At 41.8% G+C, this 19,992-nt stretch overlaps 1 protein-coding gene and 1 pseudogene across 4 annotated transcripts in view; one reads left to right on the forward strand and one right to left on the reverse strand.

Annotated features, from left to right (window-relative positions):
- Positions 1-19,992, forward strand: part of Adcy10 (adenylate cyclase 10) — an 85,325-nt gene that overhangs the window by 16,913 nt on the left and 48,420 nt on the right. For 3 of the 4 annotated variants that reach the window (XM_076941529.1, XM_076941528.1, XM_034513123.2), the window contains 8 exons: positions 1,927-2,132; positions 4,187-4,283; positions 5,878-5,966; positions 9,285-9,476; positions 10,934-11,052; positions 11,366-11,442; positions 13,282-13,471; positions 16,592-16,647. In XM_076941529.1, coding sequence (XP_076797644.1) covers positions 1,927-2,132; positions 4,187-4,283; positions 5,878-5,966; positions 9,285-9,476; positions 10,934-11,052; positions 11,366-11,442; positions 13,282-13,471; positions 16,592-16,647 — 1,026 coding nt within the window. The remainder of the gene's footprint in view (positions 1-1,926; positions 2,133-4,186; positions 4,284-5,877; positions 5,967-9,284; positions 9,477-10,933; positions 11,053-11,365; positions 11,443-13,281; positions 13,472-16,591; positions 16,648-19,992) is intronic. The other variant, XM_076941530.1, reaches the window with a different exon arrangement.
- Positions 19,183-19,280, reverse strand: LOC117716704 (U6 spliceosomal RNA; annotated as a pseudogene).

Genomic DNA, 19,992 nt, shown 5'->3' on the forward strand with positions numbered 1-19,992 from the left:
CATTGGAGACTGAAATGTATGAATGTAGACATCTCAAACATGGAGGCCAGAAACATGGCTGAGTTGGTGAAAAGACTTCACATAAAAATGAAAGAGAACAAATTCTACTAAGTTGTCCTCTGATCTCTCTGTACATAGGCCATAGTATTATCTCTCTCTCTCTCTCTCTCTCTCTCTCTCTCTCTCTCTCTCTCTCACTAATAATAATATATTTTTTAAAAATTACAAATATTATAACTAATACGATCATCATAGGTTATCCAATTTATTATTTCTCTTTATTTAACGTTGTCTTAGATAATCTATCTTTTAATACCGATTTTCAAATTTTCCAAATATATATATTCTTTGAAAGACCAGCCATTGCATCACTGAATGTGGTTTTTGTTTGCTTGTTTGTTTTGTTTTTATTATAGGGCACCAGAATTAAGTAGGCCCTGAGGCCTTAGCACAACTGACTCCATGATGGAAGTGCCATTCTGGCTATAAAACTTGGCATGTACACAGCCCCACCTGCCAAAACTAAAACAAAGGTCTAATCTATCGAAGTCCATATAGTTCTGGGAAAGTCTCTAAATGTACTAACCTTGTTTTTTTTAGCTTCTGTAGTTCTTCGTCTGGCTAATTGTTCTTGTTAACTGATGCATGTCAACTCAAAACATGGTTTTTGTGCTTAGAGGCTGATCCCGAGAAAGGCTCAAGGCTACACTGGAATTCTGAGCACCCAGTGTAGTTGCTAGCCAGCTAATAAAGACCTTCTGTTGGCTTAAAGCCATGTTGGAGCAATCTTCTCTGGTGAATAACCCCACAACACTTTTTTTTTCCCAACTTTGCTCAGAGAAACTAATGTAGTGTACTTTTTAGAATGAAAATAACCCAGACTGGGCACAGTGGCACATGTCTGTAATCCCAGCAGCTGGGCATTAAATGCAGGGGCATCTGAAGTTTAAGATCAGGCTCTGCTACTTACTGAATCAGAGGCCAGCCTGGGTTATGTGAAACCTTGTCAAAAAAAAAAAAAAGATAGTAACCCAAACCCTCATGTACATTGTGAAGGGCTCATAGAGAAGCTTGCTTTGGCATCTCTCCTCTTTTCTTATAGTAAGTCTAAGTAATACTGTGTTTCGGATGGAAACAAACATATATTACCAGGGAAGTCAGCATCGACAAATGAGCACAGTTGTCTGGGGGACGGGGTGGGGTGGAGGTGGGGGAGAGGATGGAGTGGGGGCTGGGAGTGTACTCCTACAATCTCAGCATTTGGGAGGGTAAGAATGAGAAATTGGTGGGAGTTTGGGGCCCAGCCAAGGCTACAGTCACAAACAGAATCAGCACAAAGATCAAAGATGGAAAACAAACTTTGATTACATTAATTACAGTAATTTAAGAGCACTCTGTCATATACTGTGTGTATATACATACATATATATATTTACATATGTATATATATATAATTTTTATACGCATGTCATATCTTACAGCATCTCTGTATTATTATTCAATTACTAAAAGCTTCATTTCTGATTTGAAAACAAATTAGAGGAAGCCAGGCATGGAAGCCCACACCTTTAATCCCAGCACTCATGAGGCAGATGGATCTCTGTTAGTTCCAGGCCAGCCTGGTCTACAGAGTGAGTTCCAGGACAGTCAGGGCTGTACAGAAAAACCTTGTCTCAAAACATCCCCCATCCCAAAAAACAGTTTCACCAAAAGGTGAAAATTAGGAATTGTGCTCTCTAACTTTAAAGAAGGGGCATCTGGAACGGCTGGGACCTGGAAGAGACATTCTCTGAGTTCTATGTAAAATTTTAAAAGTGGGATTTCGCTTAGAGGTAGTGTGGTCACATCTGATTTTTTTCCAAGATCCAGTGCTTCTGGGAAGTAACCCAGAACTTGTTGTGCAAACCCATTGCTTGCTTCCTTCAGGGCTGGCTGCGGGCCACATCACCATGTTGGTCTTTGGGGATGAAACACGGAACTACTTCCTGGTGATTGGCCAGGCAGTGGATGATGTACGCCTTGCTCAGGGCATGGCTCAGATGAATGATGTTATTCTGTCACCAAACTGCTGGCAGCTTTGTGATCGGAGCATGATTGAAATCGAGAGGATTCCGGATCAGAGAGCGGTTAAGGTGAGAGCACTGTGTCTGCTGCCAGTTTGTGCCAGCAGGGAGCCAGGGTTAGACTAAGGACATGTCCTGTGGGAGGAACCAGGGCTGCTGAGCCCAAGAAAAAAAATGTTCCTCCCAAACCCCCACTGAGGGTAAATGAAGTTATGGGGTGACATAGGGACAGTTGGGAATTGTAATGTCTGATCCTCACTTGTCTGTTTTTTGTTGAGATGGGGGTCTTATGTAGGCCAAGCTAACCTTGAACTCATTATATAGCTAGCTAAAGGTGGCCTTAAATTACTGGTCCTCCTGCCTCCACCTCCTGACTGCTAGGATTTCAGTGTGTGCCCTGTGAATGGTAGCACTTTTCTCTGCCAACAACCTCCTAACACTCACCCGTGGACTGTCAGCTATTTGCTAGACATACCCCCATCTGTTTTTGCCTGTTGCTTCTTCATTGTTGGACTTAATTTCTGCATTTTTTTTAGAGGTAGGAATATCAGAGGATGTGGCAGACTCAATGTATCATATTACAGAGTACATGGTTTTTCTGAGAACATTTTAGGCATTAACACACCTTGTTTTTTTTTTTTGTTTGTTTTTTTTGTTTTTTTTTTTTTTCACTTGTAAGAAAGAAATGGGATGAGAATCCCTCCTGGGAAGCCTGCACTCATATTCTGAGTGTATATCATCCTCTCTCCAAGCGGCCCTCTCTCTGTAATACCCACTCTTCAGTGGATAATGGCCTCCAACTCTGTATCTAACTCTGCAGAAAGAGAAGAAAAAGAAAGAAAGAAAAAAAGAAAGAAAGAAAGAAAGAAAGAAAGAAAGAAGGGAATATGGTTTTCGCAGGTTTTATTTGACTTGAAATGTTCAGAAAGAAATAAAGAACAAAGACCTTCAGGGCAGAAAAACATAAACAAGTGGCCCTTCATGCATACATACCCTTAATGTCTTAAAAAGTAACTGAAAAAAATATTTTTTTTCTCTTTTCTTTTTTGAGCTAAAAGTTGACCCCAGGACTTAGGAGCTAAGCATAGGTCCAGTCTGAGCTATGCCCCTCAGCCTTTAAAATTACAACAGAAATTGTCTTTTGGACAGTACTGAAGGACAAAAGCACGCACATGCTAGGCCAGCAACCTGTCTCACTGAATTATAACCCCAGCATCTTTTTTTAATTTCAACGTTGAGGCAGAGCCTCACTAACTAGCCCAGGCTCTCCTTTAACTTACTTCATAGTATAGGAAATCCTTAATTCTTTTTAATCTTTTTGCTTCAGCATCCCACATAGTTGGGATTATAGGCCTGCACTACTGGCAAATGCAACCTGCCTCAGTTCAAAATTACAGTTTACAAACCCATGGTAATGGTATGTTGGTGACATATACCTATAGTCTTAGCACTTGGGAAACTAACCTTAACAAATTTGAGGCTAGCTTGAGCAAGACCCTATCTCAAACAACAGCAAACAAACAAACAAAGGAGGCTGTAGCTATAGCTTGGTGGTGGAGTACAAGGTCCTATGTTCAATCGCCTGTGGGCCTGGGATGTGCCCTTACTGGACCTGAAAAGATGGTACTTGCCTTTAACCACAGCACTCAGCAAGCAGAAATAAGTGGATCTTTGTGAGTTGTAGGCCAGCCTGGTCTATGTATTGAATACTAGGTTATTCAGAACTACATAGTGAGATCCTGTCTCAAACAAAACAAAACAAAGCAAAACAATCCCTTGTACTGACAAATACTACCACTGCTACTAATAGTAATAATAATAATAATAATAATAATAATAATAATAATAATAACATAATAATCAAATAGGGCTTGGCGGCTCATACTTGTAATTCTAGCACTTGAGAAGCCAAGACATAGGATGGCTGGAAGTTCAAGGGCCAGCCTTGAACTTGTACATTCTGAGCCAAAGAGTGAGAGACCTTGTATCAAACAAAACAAAAATCCTTAAATTGTTGTTAAAGTTGCTGTGTGTTCTATGCTAGACGTACTGTTGGCTGTGAAACAATATTCCTAGGGTCATGCAACCCCAGAATAACAAAGTTTACTGTTTGTTTTATCTAGGTTAGCTTCTTAAAACCACCCCCAACTTTTAACTTCGACGAGTTTTTCACAAAATGTATGGGCTTCATGGATTATTATCCTTCTGGTGACCACAAAAGTAAGTAGTCTCCATGTATAGACAGATGCTTTGCCTCTGTAGTGGTCAGTAGGGACATATGCCAATGTCAATAGCCCTGTGGCAAATGGACATATCCCTTCACACAGCTCTGGCCCTCTGCCTGGACATGAAGGAGACAGATTTCCCATTCTTCAGAACAATGCTGAGTACCTAGCTATCTTCCTCTCCTGGCCACTGATTCCTGTCTATCTTCTTCCAAACACTAACAAGACAAAATACAAAGCATCCTTGACTCCTATTTACCCTCTAATGTCTCATAAGTTTCTATGTATCTATTTGTGTCATATCTGTTCTTATATCTTCTTATTTACCAATAAATATACATTGCATATTGTGGTGGTTTGAATATGCCTGGTCCAGGGAGTGAAATGTGGTGGTTTGAATATGCTTGGCCCCGGGGAGTGCCACTATTAGGAGGTGTGGCCTTGTTGGAATAGGTGTGACCTTGTTGGAGGAAGAGTATCACTGTGGAGTGGACTTTGAGACCCTCCTCCTGGCTACATGAGAGTCAGTTTTCTCCTGTGTCTCTTCAGAACAAGCTCCTCCAGTGCCATGCCTGCCTGGAGGCTGCCATGCTCCTACCTTAATGATAATGAACTGAACCTCTGAACCTGTAAGCCAGCTTCAATTAAATGTTGTCCTTTATAAGACTTGCCATAGTCATGGTGTCTGTTCACAGCAGTAAAACCCTAAGACAAATAGATAGAAACTCATTGGAAGGTTGAGGACAAGCAGGAGTCAGAGATGCTCTGTGTTTTTTCTCAATGGTGTTTGAAAGATGGTAAGTGGAAACTGGTGGCCAGGACAAGAAGATGACTAGGTTTTTAGAACTGCTGTTCTTGAGAATGGGAAGAGGTATGCCACCACCCCCGTATGGCTTTTGTTATGCTTGTTGTTTAGTTTTACTTTGTTTTGTTTTTGAGATGGGTTCTTGTCCTGTTGTCCAGGTTGACCTTGAACTTTGTGGCTCAGGTCCAAGCAGTCTTCCTGCCTCAGCTCCTCTCCTGCTAGGGCTACAGGCACAAGCCCCTCACTTGACTTCAATTAATTGTACCATGGAAAGCATGCTCTCTATTTTCCTGGGGCTCTAACAGTATTTGTTTTAGGTTTGCTTCTGTTCCACAAACCAGCCATCTTCAGTGCCTTTTACCCATTTCCTTCCCTTTCCTTAACTGTTGGGGATGTCAGAGTGCTGTCCTTGACTTCCTAGTCTTCTTCACTCAATTTTTTCCCAAACCATTCAATTCATGTCAAGCTTCCATATGACTACAGCAAGGCACCTAAGAAGCCTGCAGGGCAAAATTCAAGATAAAATCCACAAGTAACAATCTTCCCTAGTTATAATGCATTTTAATAATTCAATCCTGATACCAAGCCACATACAACTAAATGTAGAGAAGCCCACAACCTGTGAGCAGTCTTCTGTGGATTTCTCTTGGCCTTTTCTATCCAGCAGTCTCCCAGAGACTCCTCAGACCCCAGGAAACTGTAAGGAACACTGTCTCAGGGAATGGGAACAAAAAGACTGTATCTCTAGCATTGCTGAACCTGCCCTTTCCCTCTGCCCTCTTAGACTTCCTAAGGCTCGCCTGCATGCTGGAGTCTGATCCTGAACTCGAGTTGTCTCTACAAAAGTATGTGATGGAAATCATTTTGAAGCAGGTATTTTCATAATCCAATGTATTTTATTTTGAGGTGGCGGGACTCTCTTCAACAGCAAAATAGACAAAATAATACATAGAACACAGAAGCTAGTAAAATGTTTCTAAATTAAAAAAAAAAACTTTTTGTTGACTCAACACATAGGTATTACCTTAAGGGGAAATGACAACGACCCTAGAATACAGACTTAGGTTGTCCCAAATACCATGCATGTTCCAACATGGAAAGTCTTTCAGGGGCATAGACCAAAAGATAGTCAGTTATAAGTCAAGATATTTTTAAGTATATTAGTGGGAATGTCAGGTAGGGGGGTTATGGGAAGGTGGGTAAATCTGTGCCATAGGTCTCATGTTCTCTGATGTTGTTCTTAGTTTGGGGGTTTCTAGGAGCTATGGGATCTGTTAAATTAACACATTCAGAGGGATTCACCTCATGATTGAAAAGATGTTAGGCAGGACTCAACAGGTAAGCTGTGGACAACTATTAAGAGGTCTACAGATAGCACAAGATCTGGGTCAGTCCAAAACTCTCTACAACCATGAAGTTCTAATCAATCGGTTAATCATCCTTGAAAAATCTTTAACTGTGGCTTTTCTTTTCTGGGAATTTCATTTCACATTCTGCATGTATATGTGACTTCAAAATTTATTATGCAAATCGGGATATTAAAAAATAGGGGAGGTAAGCTTGGTGATGGTGGTACATGCCTTCAATCCCAGCACTTGGAGGCAGAGGTGGGTGGATCTGAGTTCAAACCCAGCCTGGTATCCAGAGCAAATTCTAGGACAGCCGGGGCTCCACAGAGAAACTCTGTCTTGGAAAAAACAAACAAACAAACAAACAAACAAACAAAACACCAGAGAGAAAATATTAGGGGAAGCGTGTGGCTCAATGGTAGAGCATTTGTCTTGCCTGTGTAAGGCTCTGGGTCCCATCTCTAGCTTTGTTAAATCATAGTGAGAAGGAAAGGAAAGGAAAGGAAAAAGGAAAGGAAAGGAAAAAGGAAAGGAAAGGAAAAAGGAAAAAGGAAAGGAAAAAGGAAAGGAAAGGAAAAAGGAAAAAGGAAAGGAAAAAGGAAAGGAAAGGAAAAAGGAAAAAGGAAAGGAAAAAGGAAAAAAAGGAAAGGAAAAAGGAAAGGAAAAAGGAAAAAGGAAAGGAAAAAGGAGAAAGGAAAGGAAAAAGGAGAAAGGAAAAAGGAAAAAGGAAAGGAAAAAGGAAAGGAAAAAGGAAAAAGGAGAAAGGAAAAAGGAAAGGAAAAAGGAGAAAGGAAAAAGGAAAGGAAAAAGGAAAAAGGAAAGGGGAAAGGAAAAAGGAAAAAGGAAAGGAAAAAGGAAAAAGGAAAGGAAAAAGGAAAAAGGAAAGGAAAAAGGAAAGGAAAAAGGAAAAAGGAAAGGAAAAAGGAAAGGAAAGGAAAAAAGGAAAAAGGAAAGGAAAGGAAAGTTTCTCTTCAAGAAGACAGACAAAAAACAACAACAAAAAAAGAGAAACAAACAAGGAAGGAGGTAGAAATGGAAGGAAGGAAGGAAGGAAGGAAGGAGGGAGGGAGGGAGGGAGGGAGGGAGGGAAGGAAGGAGGGAGGGAAGGAAGGAGGGAGGGAAGAATGGAAGGAAGGAAGGAAGGAAGGAAGGAAGGAAGGAAGGAAGGAAGGAAGGTTGTGTTGAATGGTAGAACATTTGCTTAGTGTGCTCAAGGATCTATGCTCAATCCCCAATTTAATGAACAAAAATCTATAATTACTCTTTTTTTATTTTTATTTTTGAGGCAGGCTGTCACTAAGTTGCCCAGGGTGTCTTTGAACTCAATCTTCAGTCTAGTAAGGCATTAGATTTGTGATCTTTTTGAGTTGCTGGAATTATAATCCTGTTTTAAATAGTCATTTAGAAAGGCAGTAACCCTCAAGTGCAAGCATATGAGACTTCCCCAAATGTACCTCACTGGTGGCTACTACTGGTGCCTGAGATTGTCCAAGAGAAAGTCTCTTTTGCAACCTCCCCTACCTCAATAGATAGACCCCATTAGCTACTGCTGAGATCATTGCCTATAAGAAGGGGGTATAAGATAAACTCATGAGTTGGTGAGGAATTGTGGGTAGAAATAATGAATACTGTTAAAGAGATATGTCTGGGGTTGGGAGTGGAAAGAAGGTGGAAGACAGATCTTGGAAGACTTCCCCAAGGCATATCCTAGCACTTAAAGGACTTGTATCCCCAGAGATGCTGTGATTCTGTTTTCTCAACCAAACTGAGAACATGTGGTTTAATGGGATAATTTTTGTTAAAAATTATTTGTGAATGTAATTGAAAAAAATTAATTACAGTGGTTAGATATAAATCACATCATCTTTTATGAAAAGAAAAGAATTAAATGAACCCAATCCTGTGGCTAGCCTAGACAGTTAGAAAGCATGGCGACTTAATTCCCTGTACCAATTTCTGTTTCTTCTGTAAGACACATTTCACATTGCCAGTGGAGAATCTGATACCTTTGTGTTACTTGGACAGAAAGTAGAATGACTATCCCCCATTGATTTGAAAAGCATTCCACTTAATGAAATTCAAGATGGATGACTGGCAGGGATGGTTTGGGAATTCTTTCTAGTCCATATTCCTCTCTCAAGGTGGGAGTGTAGAAAAGAAGGAAACTAAATCAAACAATAAACAAAACACACTGTCCAAAACATGCATGTAGTACACAAAATGTTGGAATCCAGAGTTGGGTTTTAATTCGATACTTTCTATTTACATAACCTTAGGGAAATTGTGTTATTCTCCACGTGTCTGCCATTTAGTTTTTAAAATGGGAACACTAATGCTAGGTTTTGAACTTCTGTCTGAAAATAGTGGGATAGAATCTAAACATATTCCAGAAGGCACTAGGATATGAAAAATTACAAGGTGAAGTTATATAAAAGATTATTTTTCTACCCAACTGTAAAAATAAGAAATTGAAAGCAGCAGTAGTACTTAATGTGAACACATGTTGGCATGAGGGATTTGGTTGTTAGGTAATGTAGCAGTTGCTGGCCAAATTAGCAACTGCGTAAATCTTCATTGACCATAGTGTGTGTGTGTGTGTGTGTGTGTGTGTGTGTGTGTGTGTGTGTGTGTTTGCTTGCTTGCTTGGTTTCAATGGAAGAGATTTGGATAATGAATTCTAACCATCTTTTCATTTTCCCGTGGGCTAACTCAACACTGTGATAGCTTCAGTTGCCACCAAAAGCTTTCTTCCTAGTATGAACTTTGGTTATGGGCTAGAGTGGTACTGAAAAGTTCTACTGCCAAGGGCACACACTGCAGAAAGCTGCCCTCTGCCTTGCAGATCGATGACAAACAGCTTCGGGGCTATTTATCTGAGCTTCGTCCTGTGACGATTGTGTTTGTGAACTTGATGTTTAAAGAGCAAGACAAAGTAGAAGTCATAGGATCAGCCATCCAAGCTGCCTGTGTGCACATCACTTCTGTCTTGAAGGTCTTCCGAGGCCAGATCAATAAGGTCTTCATGTTTGATAAGGTAAGTACTAACTACAGAATGGGAAACCTCCAGTAGTGCAAGGTTAGCACTTGAGTCCCAGGATGTTAGTGAGGTTAGAGGGAACAGACATGGGACACCAGTCTTTGTAACAGCTTATACATGGCCAACATTCCAGGCGTCCCTCTCAACATTTTACCTGCATTCACTAATTTAAGCATTGTGGTTACTCTTTGTTATTGTTGGTGTTTCTTGAGACAGAATCTCACCATGCAATTCTGATTGTTCTTGAACAAACTCTGTAGACCAGACTGGCCTTGAACCAGAGCTCAGCCTGCCTCTGCCTCCTGAGGGCTGGGACTAAAGGTGTGTGACATGATGCCTGGCTATGATTCCACTTTTTATTTATTTGTTTTTATTATTTTGTTTGTTTGTTTGTTTTTCGAGACAGGGTTTCTCTGTGTAGTCCTGGCTGTCCTGGAACTCACTCTATAGACCAGGCTGGCCTTGAACTCAGAAATCCGCCTATCTCTGCCTCCCAAGTGCTGAGATTAAAGGCGTGTGCCACCACCACCTGGCCTGATTCCACTTTTTAAATCATATTTTATTTTATATGTGTATGTGTATCTGGGCACATGTGTGCCAAGGCGTGCATGTAAAGGTCAGAGGGCAATTTTCAGTAGTCTCGTATTCCACCGTGTGAGTCTGCCTTTATTTACTGAGCTTTTTAAAAAATTAATTAATTTTTATTTTATGTATATGAGTATATACACATGTCTGTGTCTGTGCATCTCGTGCATTCTTGGTGCCTAAAGAGGTTAGAAGAGGGGCCCTTGGAACTGGAGTTGTAGGAAAGGAAGAATTTCTATATGGGTGTTGAGAACTAAACCTAGGTTCTCTGTAAAAGCTGACTCATCGCTCTAGACAAACACACACACACACACACACACTCACTCTTATGGAGTCACAGACTCATGCACACACCCAGGCACACACCCTATGACTTTTTTTTTTTTTTTTAAAGACAGAGTCTCCCTGTGTTTCAGGCTGTCCTGGAACTTTCCGTGTAAGCCAGGCTTTTCTGGAACTCACGGAGACCCACTGCCTCTTCTTCCTACTAAAGAAACTAAAGGTGAGCATTCCCTAAGCCATCTTGACAGGTTCTACTCCCACCCTGGTATCATATCTACCACTCTGTTGTGCCTCTTAGACTTACATGTCTCACCTCAGAGTCCAAGGCCTTGTTCCCCTGAAAGGAGCAGACTAAGTGCACACACAAGCACTCTGCAGGAGCTATCTCTGGAGGAAAGAGAAGTCCTTAACAAAGACAGAGCTGCAGTACCGATGGTACCCTAGAAGTTAGCCAGTTTACCAAGCATTGGTCAGATGCAGCAGACACCAGGATGAACCCGGATTCCGAAAGGGAAACTTGCCGTGGTACATCTTGGTTAGGCCATCTGGCTGGTGCATATTGAAAGTGTGTTTGCTGACTCTCACAGGGCTGCTCCTTCCTATGTGTCTTTGGTTTCCCTGGGGAAAAGGCCCCCGATGAGATCACTCATGCCTTGGAAAGTGCTGTGGATATATTCGACTTCTGCTCTCAGGTCCACAAAATCCGGTGGGTGTCAACCCTGATCTTATCCAGTAGTTCCTGGGCTATCTTAAAGGAATGGAGAGGATGGGTGATGGGGGTTGATGGGACAAGAAGCTGGGATGAAGCGAAATAGTGAATAACTTGGTTTGGCGCTTCAAGTATTCTTTCCTTTAATATCTCTCAGGTGTATATAACTGTCCTAGACTAAGCATGAGAAGAGTTATTTGAAACAGCCTCCCCTTCCTACCCTACTTCCCCAGCCTTGCCACATTTTCTGTGCTCCTCATCTTTTTTGTATAAGTACTCACTGTTAATTTCTTTCTATGCGTGGCATCAGTACTGTCTCCATCGGCGTGGCCAGTGGGATTGTCTTCTGTGGGATCGTTGGACACACTGTGAGACATGAGTACACAGGTGTGTAGAGCCAACCTAGTTTCACTCGACTTTCAACAGAGCTTTGTGGGAGGGATTTTTTTTAAAAAAGGGAGGTGAGATATGGAGATATGGGCTCAGTCCTCGGAGAGATTATATATAGTCTTTCCAGGTGGAGCAATACCATGTTGCTTTGGCCACCGACAGTGCCATGCTGGCAATGTGTGTGACAGTGCTATGCCTGCAGTGTGTGTTTTTGGTGTCACAGATGAGTATAGGAAATATGAAGTTACTTTCCCAGCACCTACATGGTGAGTCACAACCATATGTAACTCCAATCCCAGTTGATTTGAATGCCCTCTTCTGACCTCTAAGGGTGCCATATATACATGCAAACAAAACACTCGTATATATAAAATAATAAAATAAATGAATAAATAAAGCAAATTTTTGTTTGCTTTTGTTGTTATCTTAGAGACAGGGTTTTCTGTGTAGTCCTGAATGTCCTGGAACTCCCTCTATAGGCCAGGGTGGCTTCAAACTCAAGAGATCTACCAGCCTCTCCTCTCAAAAAAAATTTTTTTCAAGTATGAAGTCAATGGAGATATTTTCAGAATCCCTGGCCTACTGCCTCCAGAATCCCCAAAAACCAGGTCTGGTTACTCACTGAGATGGTGTAATCATAAAAGAGAGGTTGTGAAGCAAGACACGGCTCTATTCAATGTAGCCACAGCAAAAGGAACAGGAGAGCCACCATTTTACCCCTCTTCAAGGTATTGATGGTAGATACAGAAGTATACAGCGGAGAAACAAAAGGAAGGGGCCAAGAAATACATGAAAACAGGCAGAACTGGCCAAACTGTGCTGTGTACATTGGTCTCTTGGGAAATGGTTACTTTTAGATCCCTATACTGAAATGATTGCCTGCAGGGCTTGGTGTCCATGACATTTAAGAACAATTGAAGAGGAAAAATGACTCAAAGAGAAAGTTATGTTATGACAGAGACTGATGGGTTAGACTTTTTGTCCCCATTACAAAATACCCTAGAAAACAGCCTGAGGGAGACATTATGGTTTGCAGGTCAAATGTCCCCCATAGGCTCATGTGCTTGAAGACTTGGTTTTCTGATGGTGATGATGATTTGGGAGGCTGTGGGACCTTTGAGACTATGGCCTACCCAGCAGAGATGGACCATTAGGAGCTCAAGGCCAACAACAGAGTGATGCCATGTCTCAAAACAAAACAAAAGCATAGCTAGATATACAGTGGTGTCTTTAATCCCAGCACTCCAGAGGCAAGTGAATCTCTGTGAGTTCAAGGCCAGACTGGTCTATAGAGTGAGTTCCAGGACAGTCTGGGTTGGTACACAGAGTCTCAAAAAACAGAACAACCTCCTCAAATAAAACAAAAATAAACATGCACACACACACACACACACACACACACACACACACATTGAATTACCAAATGAAGTTTTAATTCACAAGACATTTTGAGGGTCAGTTCTCTTAGATCAACACACTGCTTGTCCACTTCATCACAGAAGATCAGGTACATCTTATCCATGAGTCCTCAGGCCTGTGGCCATCCCCTTACAAACACCCCTCTACACTTAAGGCCTTTACATTCCAGCATGGACCATCCTCTCAGTCTCCTAGGTAAGACAGAAACCTCACTACTGGCTGAGTTAACTGTTGATTGTTTGAAATAATCCCTGGCCAACTGAAGGCTAAACTCATGTGACATTCATGACAGGCAAAATAAAGGGAAAAAGTCATTTGGGGGGAGTCTTCACAATTTACATGGAGTATAACAGCTTTTGTTTTTGTTTTTGTTTTTGTTTTTTTTTCTCTTCTTGGACTTTCTCCTGCCTATTGCAGTCATTGGTCAGAAGGTCAATATTGCTGCCAGGATGATGATGTATTACCCAGGCATTGTGACCTGCGACTCGGTCACGTATGATGGCAGCAACCTCCCAGCCTACTTTTTTAAAGAGCTTCCAAAGAAAGTTATGAAAGGAGTTGCAGATCCTGGACCAGTGTACCAGTGTTTGGGCCTCAATGAGAAAGTGTGAGTATGGGTACTGACTGTTACATTTATTTTTAGTAAAGGGGTGATTTTGATAGCAAACAACTGATGCCCTATTTGAAATTCAAAACCATTTCATGAAGCTGAAATCTATATCTTCCCAGACCTGGGTTCTTCTGGGTCCAGACTTTAAACATCCTTCATCCTTCCCAATCTACTAATATTATAGCAAAATGGAAGCTCATTCTTTGCATAGGCTTGAGTGTCTAAGGGCATTTCCTCAGCAGCTGTGCCAACAGATCAGAGAGTCCCCTGACTTCTGTACAAACAGAAAGACAGATATGGTTACCATTCAGTATTCACTGATTATGTTAACTGTAGGCCCAGCATCAAGAGAGTTAAAAGAGGATACTGTTTCTGGGTCTTTGCTAAAGCCCAACTTAGATGTGTGGATATCCCTTTGGACTTAAAATTGTTCAGCCAGGTGGCAGCAGCAAATGCCTTTAATCCCAGCACTCAGGAGGCAGGGGCAGGTGGATTTCTGAGTTCTAAGCCAGCCTGGTCTACAGAGAGAGTTCCAGGCCTGCCAGGGCTATACAGAGAAATCCTATTTTGAAACACCCCCCAGAAAGAAAGAAAGAAAGAAAGAAAGAAAGAAAGAAAGAAAGAAAGAAAGAAAGAAAGAAGAAAGAAAGAGAGAGAAAGAGAGAAAGAGAGAAAGGAAGGAAAGAAGGAAGGAAGGAAGGAAGGAAGGAAGGAAGGAAGGAAAGAAGGAAGAAAAGAAGGAAGGAAGCTGAAAGAAAGGAAGGCAGGAAGGAAGAGACCAATAGCTTCTAATCACTTTATGTTAACATTCGAATTCCTTGCATTAATATGCAAGGATGAGCTTTTCCGAGTTCATCTCTCCATGTATACCCCCTAATGGCTTATCATCTTACTACCCTGCCTAAGCCATCTCTAAAATAGAGCTCAGGAGTCTTCCTCTCTGTGAGGGTGGCTCTGGCACTCTCATCTCCCACCAGACGTGAGAGCTCTTTCTACCATTGTGTAACTCTACAGCGCATGCTCCCAGGAGACCGTCTTCTCTGAGGATCTTTAGTTATTGGTTCTAGAGATGGATCCCAGGGCCTCATTCATGCTAAGCATATGCTCTACCTCCAGAATATAGCTCCAGTTCTTATATCACAGTCTTGCTACACTTCTCTCTCACTACACTGCGAGCACAGGGAGGCTGCGTACTGATTTTATTCACTCTTATATCCCCAGTGTTGGGCACATAGTAGGTCTCCAACATGATGAATCAATGAGTGGTGCGTGAATGAACAACATGGCAATAGACAACTGTTACTCCGGGAACAAACTAGACCCTAGGTCTTAAAGAGTCCGTCGCCAAAGGCTACAGTTGATTCAGACATTTCTTTCTCTTCACATCATGTTCCTGGGGCTCAGCACCCTGCTTAGCGCACACAGCTCATCCTTAAGTAGTGACTGACTAAGTGAAAGGATAGTGATAATGTTTTGATGAGCACTTATTACGTATTCTACCTCAAAATATACTAATTATTCTTATGACTGTAGGAGGCAGAAACATTTTACTATCTCCATTTTATAAACTGAAATGCTATTAAATGACTCACCAAGAGTCTCTCTAGTAAAGCCAGGGAGCCAAGACTCAAACGGCCTCAGTGACACAGCCTCACAGGCAACCACAAACCTCAGAAGATAACAAACATCAACAAACATTTTTTTTGTTGTTGTTAGTAATGGATCAAACCACTCACTTTGTCCATGCTAGGCCTTCAGCTATACCCCAACACAATTAACAGGCTTTGTTTTGAGTTCCCCCCGCCCCATAAGAAAATATGGGGCACGATTGATAGTGTTCAGCTGGGCTGGTCTCATGCTACTTATTCATGTGCCCAGGGTTCAGCAGGTTTTTATTGGCTGATCCAAGATGGTATCGGCTGAGACAGTGGGGGCAACCGGACTTACAAAACTAGATCAGTTTGGTTCCACATGTCTCATCTTCCACCAGGCGTGTTGTCACAGTGATATGTGAAGAACAAGACACAACTGGCTCACGCACAAACATTTCTCAAGCCTCTTTCTCCTGTTTGCTGACTCTGATCAGCTACAGCAGGAAGCAGTGCCCAGCTAGATGACAGGAGGTGCAGGTACAGGTAGGGTAATAAAATCAGTCACCACATACAGTCACCTCACAACCTCCAAAGCCTGAAGTCTTTGTGATTTTTCTGTGCCATCCCTCCAGATGGAGAAAAAGGCATTAGAGACACATATGCAGCTATGAATACGGTTTGGTTTCTGCCTTCAGGCTTTTACATTAGAAGATTAGCTGTATGTAGCACAGGAGAGTTTTGATAGGTGCCATCAGAGAGTATGACAAAGTAGCAAGGCAGAACACAGAAGAGAATAATCCAAGGTGAAATTCACACCGAAAAGCACATGCACCACGGCCTGTATTTAGACACTGACACCACTAGCTACAAGCTTCTGCACTCAATTTAATCATTTGTAAAATGGACATTAGGTGATACTTTTTTTTTTTTAAAAAAAGATGGTTGGTTGGTTGAGTTTTGTGGGTTGTTTTTGGTAGTACTTGGGATTGAACCTGAGGCGTCACGTGTGCTGGGCAAATGTTCTCCCACTGGGTTACACCGCTAACACAGGAGTCATACTTCTTAATAATATTTTTTTTGTCAGAGTTAAAGATACTGGTTAAGAATAAAAAAAGACAAGCAGCGAATCACTTAGAACTATACAAGACACCTAGCAAGGGCTCAGTCAGCAAAATAGAGGCGATACTGAGCCTCTATTTTGATACATAGAACCTCTCCATTATGTGAGATTCTGCAGCACATCCAAGATTGTTGGGGTCCAACCTCCACCCCCTCCAAAGGGTTCTTGTCTACCAAGGCAGGAACAAAAGTCATTTGCTAAATAGTGTGCCAGGTACTACAGTAAGAGCTAGTACAGAAGCTGTTTGGGTTCTGCTACAAGTAGACCTGTTCTTTTCTCCTCTTGATATCTGCAATCAGGAAATAGAGGCTTTCATAGAGATTTTTTTTAAAGGCTTAAGAAGTCACTTTTGCCCTCAGAGTTTCTGTTTTGAATCTAACATCTTGTCTCTCTTTCTCTCTTTAGCATGTTTGGTATGGCATGTCTCATCTGCAACAGATATGAGGGCTACCCTTTGCTGGGTAGGTAGTGAGCCTTGATTTGAAACTTCCTCTATTTTTGTTTCTGGCTTTCTTTTTAAAGGGCGGGGAACAACTAGAGACTAATTCAGGGCCTTGTGCATATTGCACAAGCTCTTGGTTCTTAGAACTTTATTGAACTTTAGGAAGACATAGAGAAAAGGGCAGCAATGAGAAACATGCATCCTACTGAATTATGACAAAATGAAGGTATAAACTTATCACCCAGGTCAAGGGTCAGAGAAATGGCACAGTGGCTAAAATGTCTGCCATGCAAGCTTGAGGACCTGAGTTCAAATCCCTAGGACCTACATACAAAGCTGGGCTTGGCTGCACACTTCTGTAACCCTAGCACTGGTGGGGTGGAAACAGGTGGATCCTGTGTGCTCGATGGCTGTGGAGTCTAGCCAGTGGCTGAGCCTGGGTTCATTAAGAGATCCTGTCTCTGAGATAATGTCAGAGATACCTACAGTCAACCTCTGGCCTCCATACCCTTGAGCACATGTGCACCCACATCTGTACACCTATACACACAGGTGCACATATATACTCACACAAAAGAGAAGAAAATAACCATGTGTTAGAAATCATCACACATGCCTTTCTGCTTCCTCCTTCTTCCCTCCCCTTGTCCCAGGGCTTCTAACATTCTTGATTATTTATTCTTATTTAAAAACTCACATAAAGCTGGACATGATGGCATGCAGATTTAGTTCCAGCACTCAAGAGGCAGAGACAGGTAGATGTCTGTGAGTTTGTGGTCAGCCTGGTCTACATAAGAATTCCAGAGGCTATATAATGAGGTACCTTGTCTTAAAAAACAAGCAAACAAACAAATAACTTAAACCCAGCATGATGACTTTCCAGCTATTCAGGAGGCAGAGGTAGGAGGATCTCTGGAGCCTAGGAGTTTAGGGCCACCCTGGGTAACATACAAATGCCTCATCTTTTAGACATATACAGAAAAGCATCATTTATGTTCCTGAAGCTATGCAGTGTATATATACTGTAGTAGTATCCGTACAAAAGGAGGGAGTAGAGGGTCAGAATGTTCAAGAGATGCAGAGACATGAGGACATGGCCAGGGCCATGGCTTCTGTTGTGGGAAAAGGGAAGAAAAAAGGACCAGAGCTAAACCAGGTAGAAGAGTCGAGGCACTGTGTATGTGCTCCCCACCCAAAGGAAACACCACTGTGCCTGGCTCCCTTCCTTTACTCTGACCCCCTAAGATCCCATCTTTCCTTCTGAATCTAGCCCTTCTGCCTCCTTTTCTGGCTCACCTTGACTCTTCCCTACTGAATACTGGCAGGTGTTTAGTAGGATGCGTATGGTCTGTCCACCCTGCTGTACTGAGGATACCCCTCTGCCTTCCCTGCCTCTCCCTGTCCCCAAACAGTAACCTTTTCCTCCACTGGGACAGAATCATTAACTCTCCTCCCTACCCCTTTGGGGGAAACAAAACAACAGAAAATAAAACACCAACTGCTCAGGAAGGGGCTTTAGACAGGAGGGAAGGGGCTGAAGGGGAGAATAGGATGGTCAGGGAAAGGAAAAGAGGAGTGGGAGAAACATTGAAACCGAGTAACTTCCCTTCTGGAATGTGCTGCATCCTCCTTTCTGCCTGGAGGCTCCTTGACTGACAGAGAATAGTGAGCAGTTGAATTTCATTTACCTAGTTCTTCCCCATTGTGTGTGAGCCCAGAAGCACAAAAATGAACACGCACGACAACACCTCTGTACACCTTTTATTCGCTCGTGTGTTACGACATGTATCCATGCTGTTGTCTATCTCTATAAATCACTCTTGTTACACTCCTGCATATCATTTTACAAATGTACCAGTCGGTTTTCCAGGTTCTTACAGGCAGTGTTGCCCGTAAGCCTTCTTACACAAGTCTTTTTAATAAACATTTTATAATAAAAGAGGAATAGCCTGGTGCAAGCCCTGTAATCCCAGCTCTCTAGGTCTAGGCAAGATTACCACAGTGCAGGACACCATCAAACCACCACTACCAAGACAATAAACAAAGAAGATAAGAAAGCATACATATGCATTTTTGTCTAGTATTTATGTAAAGGTACATATATGTGCATATATTATACATGAATGATATTGTCAGAACAAAGGGTATAATTTTGGTAGATGATGCCATCATCCTTCATCTTTGCCAACAGCCACTTTTGTTAGTCTTTAGGACTTAAACATGTGTGTATGTAGTGGTCCCTTATGGTCATTTCCACTTATTATTGCTCGGATGTGGCTGAGGTTCTTTTGGGCTATTTGACCCATCTTTTCAATAAAATGATGACATAAAATTCTCTTTCTATTTTTTCATCTAAGCTAGTATTTTTCCTCTTTGAGACAGGGTCTGGCTTGTATTTTTGTTGTGGTGGTGACTGCTGTTGGGATAAAATCCACATAACAATTAAAGTCCAAGATGGCTATCTGCCTGAGGACAACCTTGAACTCAAGACCTTCTTGTCTCTACCTCTGGAGTACTGGTATTCCAAGCCTGTGCCACCACAGTCGGTTTCTCTTTAAGCATGGAACCCTTCACAAATTGGTATGCCATCTGTGTTCAGGGTCCTTGCTAATTATCTCTGTATCAGTCCATTTTCAACTGTTTGCTAAAGCATTTATTTAATGAACAGAATTCTTAACTACAATGTAATCCAATTTATCCATCTTTTTTTGTTTGTTTCTTTTAAACCCGTGTTTCTCTGTGTGCTATTTAAGAAATCTCTCCTCATCCATTTGTTTGGAAATGAATTTCCCAGCTTTTCCAGAAATTCTGTTTCACTTTTTATGTTTAAGTGTATAAGGGCTTAGGGGTGTGGTTCAGTGGGAGAGCGTGTGCTTAACGTACACAATGCTGATCGTGCACAAGGTTCAATCCTCTGTCACCCACAAAAACACTTTTACCTACAATCTATGTAGAAGCGATGCAATTGAGATTTGGTGGCAGGGACCCCCTCAAAGCTAATTCACTTTGGAGAGGAAAGCAAATCTAAAGAAGGTAACAGTGTATTTGGGGAAGAAACCCACCATAGCCTGGTTATAGATTCTGAAGATGGATATCTGGAGTAGCCCTTGATCTTCCCTTCTGTCAGATTTACCATCCCTGTAAGATGTATTAAAAGTTAAATCCTAGCCACAACGGTGTCAGGGGCCATTAAGAAGAGACTCTGTCCTTCCTTTAAGGCAGTGGTTCTCAAATTATGGGTCTTTACCCTTTAGCAAACCTCTACCAAGTGTTTACATTATGATTCATATCAGTGGCAAAATTGTAGTTATGAAGTAGCAATGAAGGTTAATTAATATGGTTGGTGTGGGATGGGTCACCATAA

Source organism: Arvicanthis niloticus, chromosome 10 (genome assembly GCF_011762505.2).
Source record: "Arvicanthis niloticus isolate mArvNil1 chromosome 10, mArvNil1.pat.X, whole genome shotgun sequence".
Lineage (NCBI taxonomy): Eukaryota > Metazoa > Chordata > Mammalia > Rodentia > Muridae > Arvicanthis > Arvicanthis niloticus.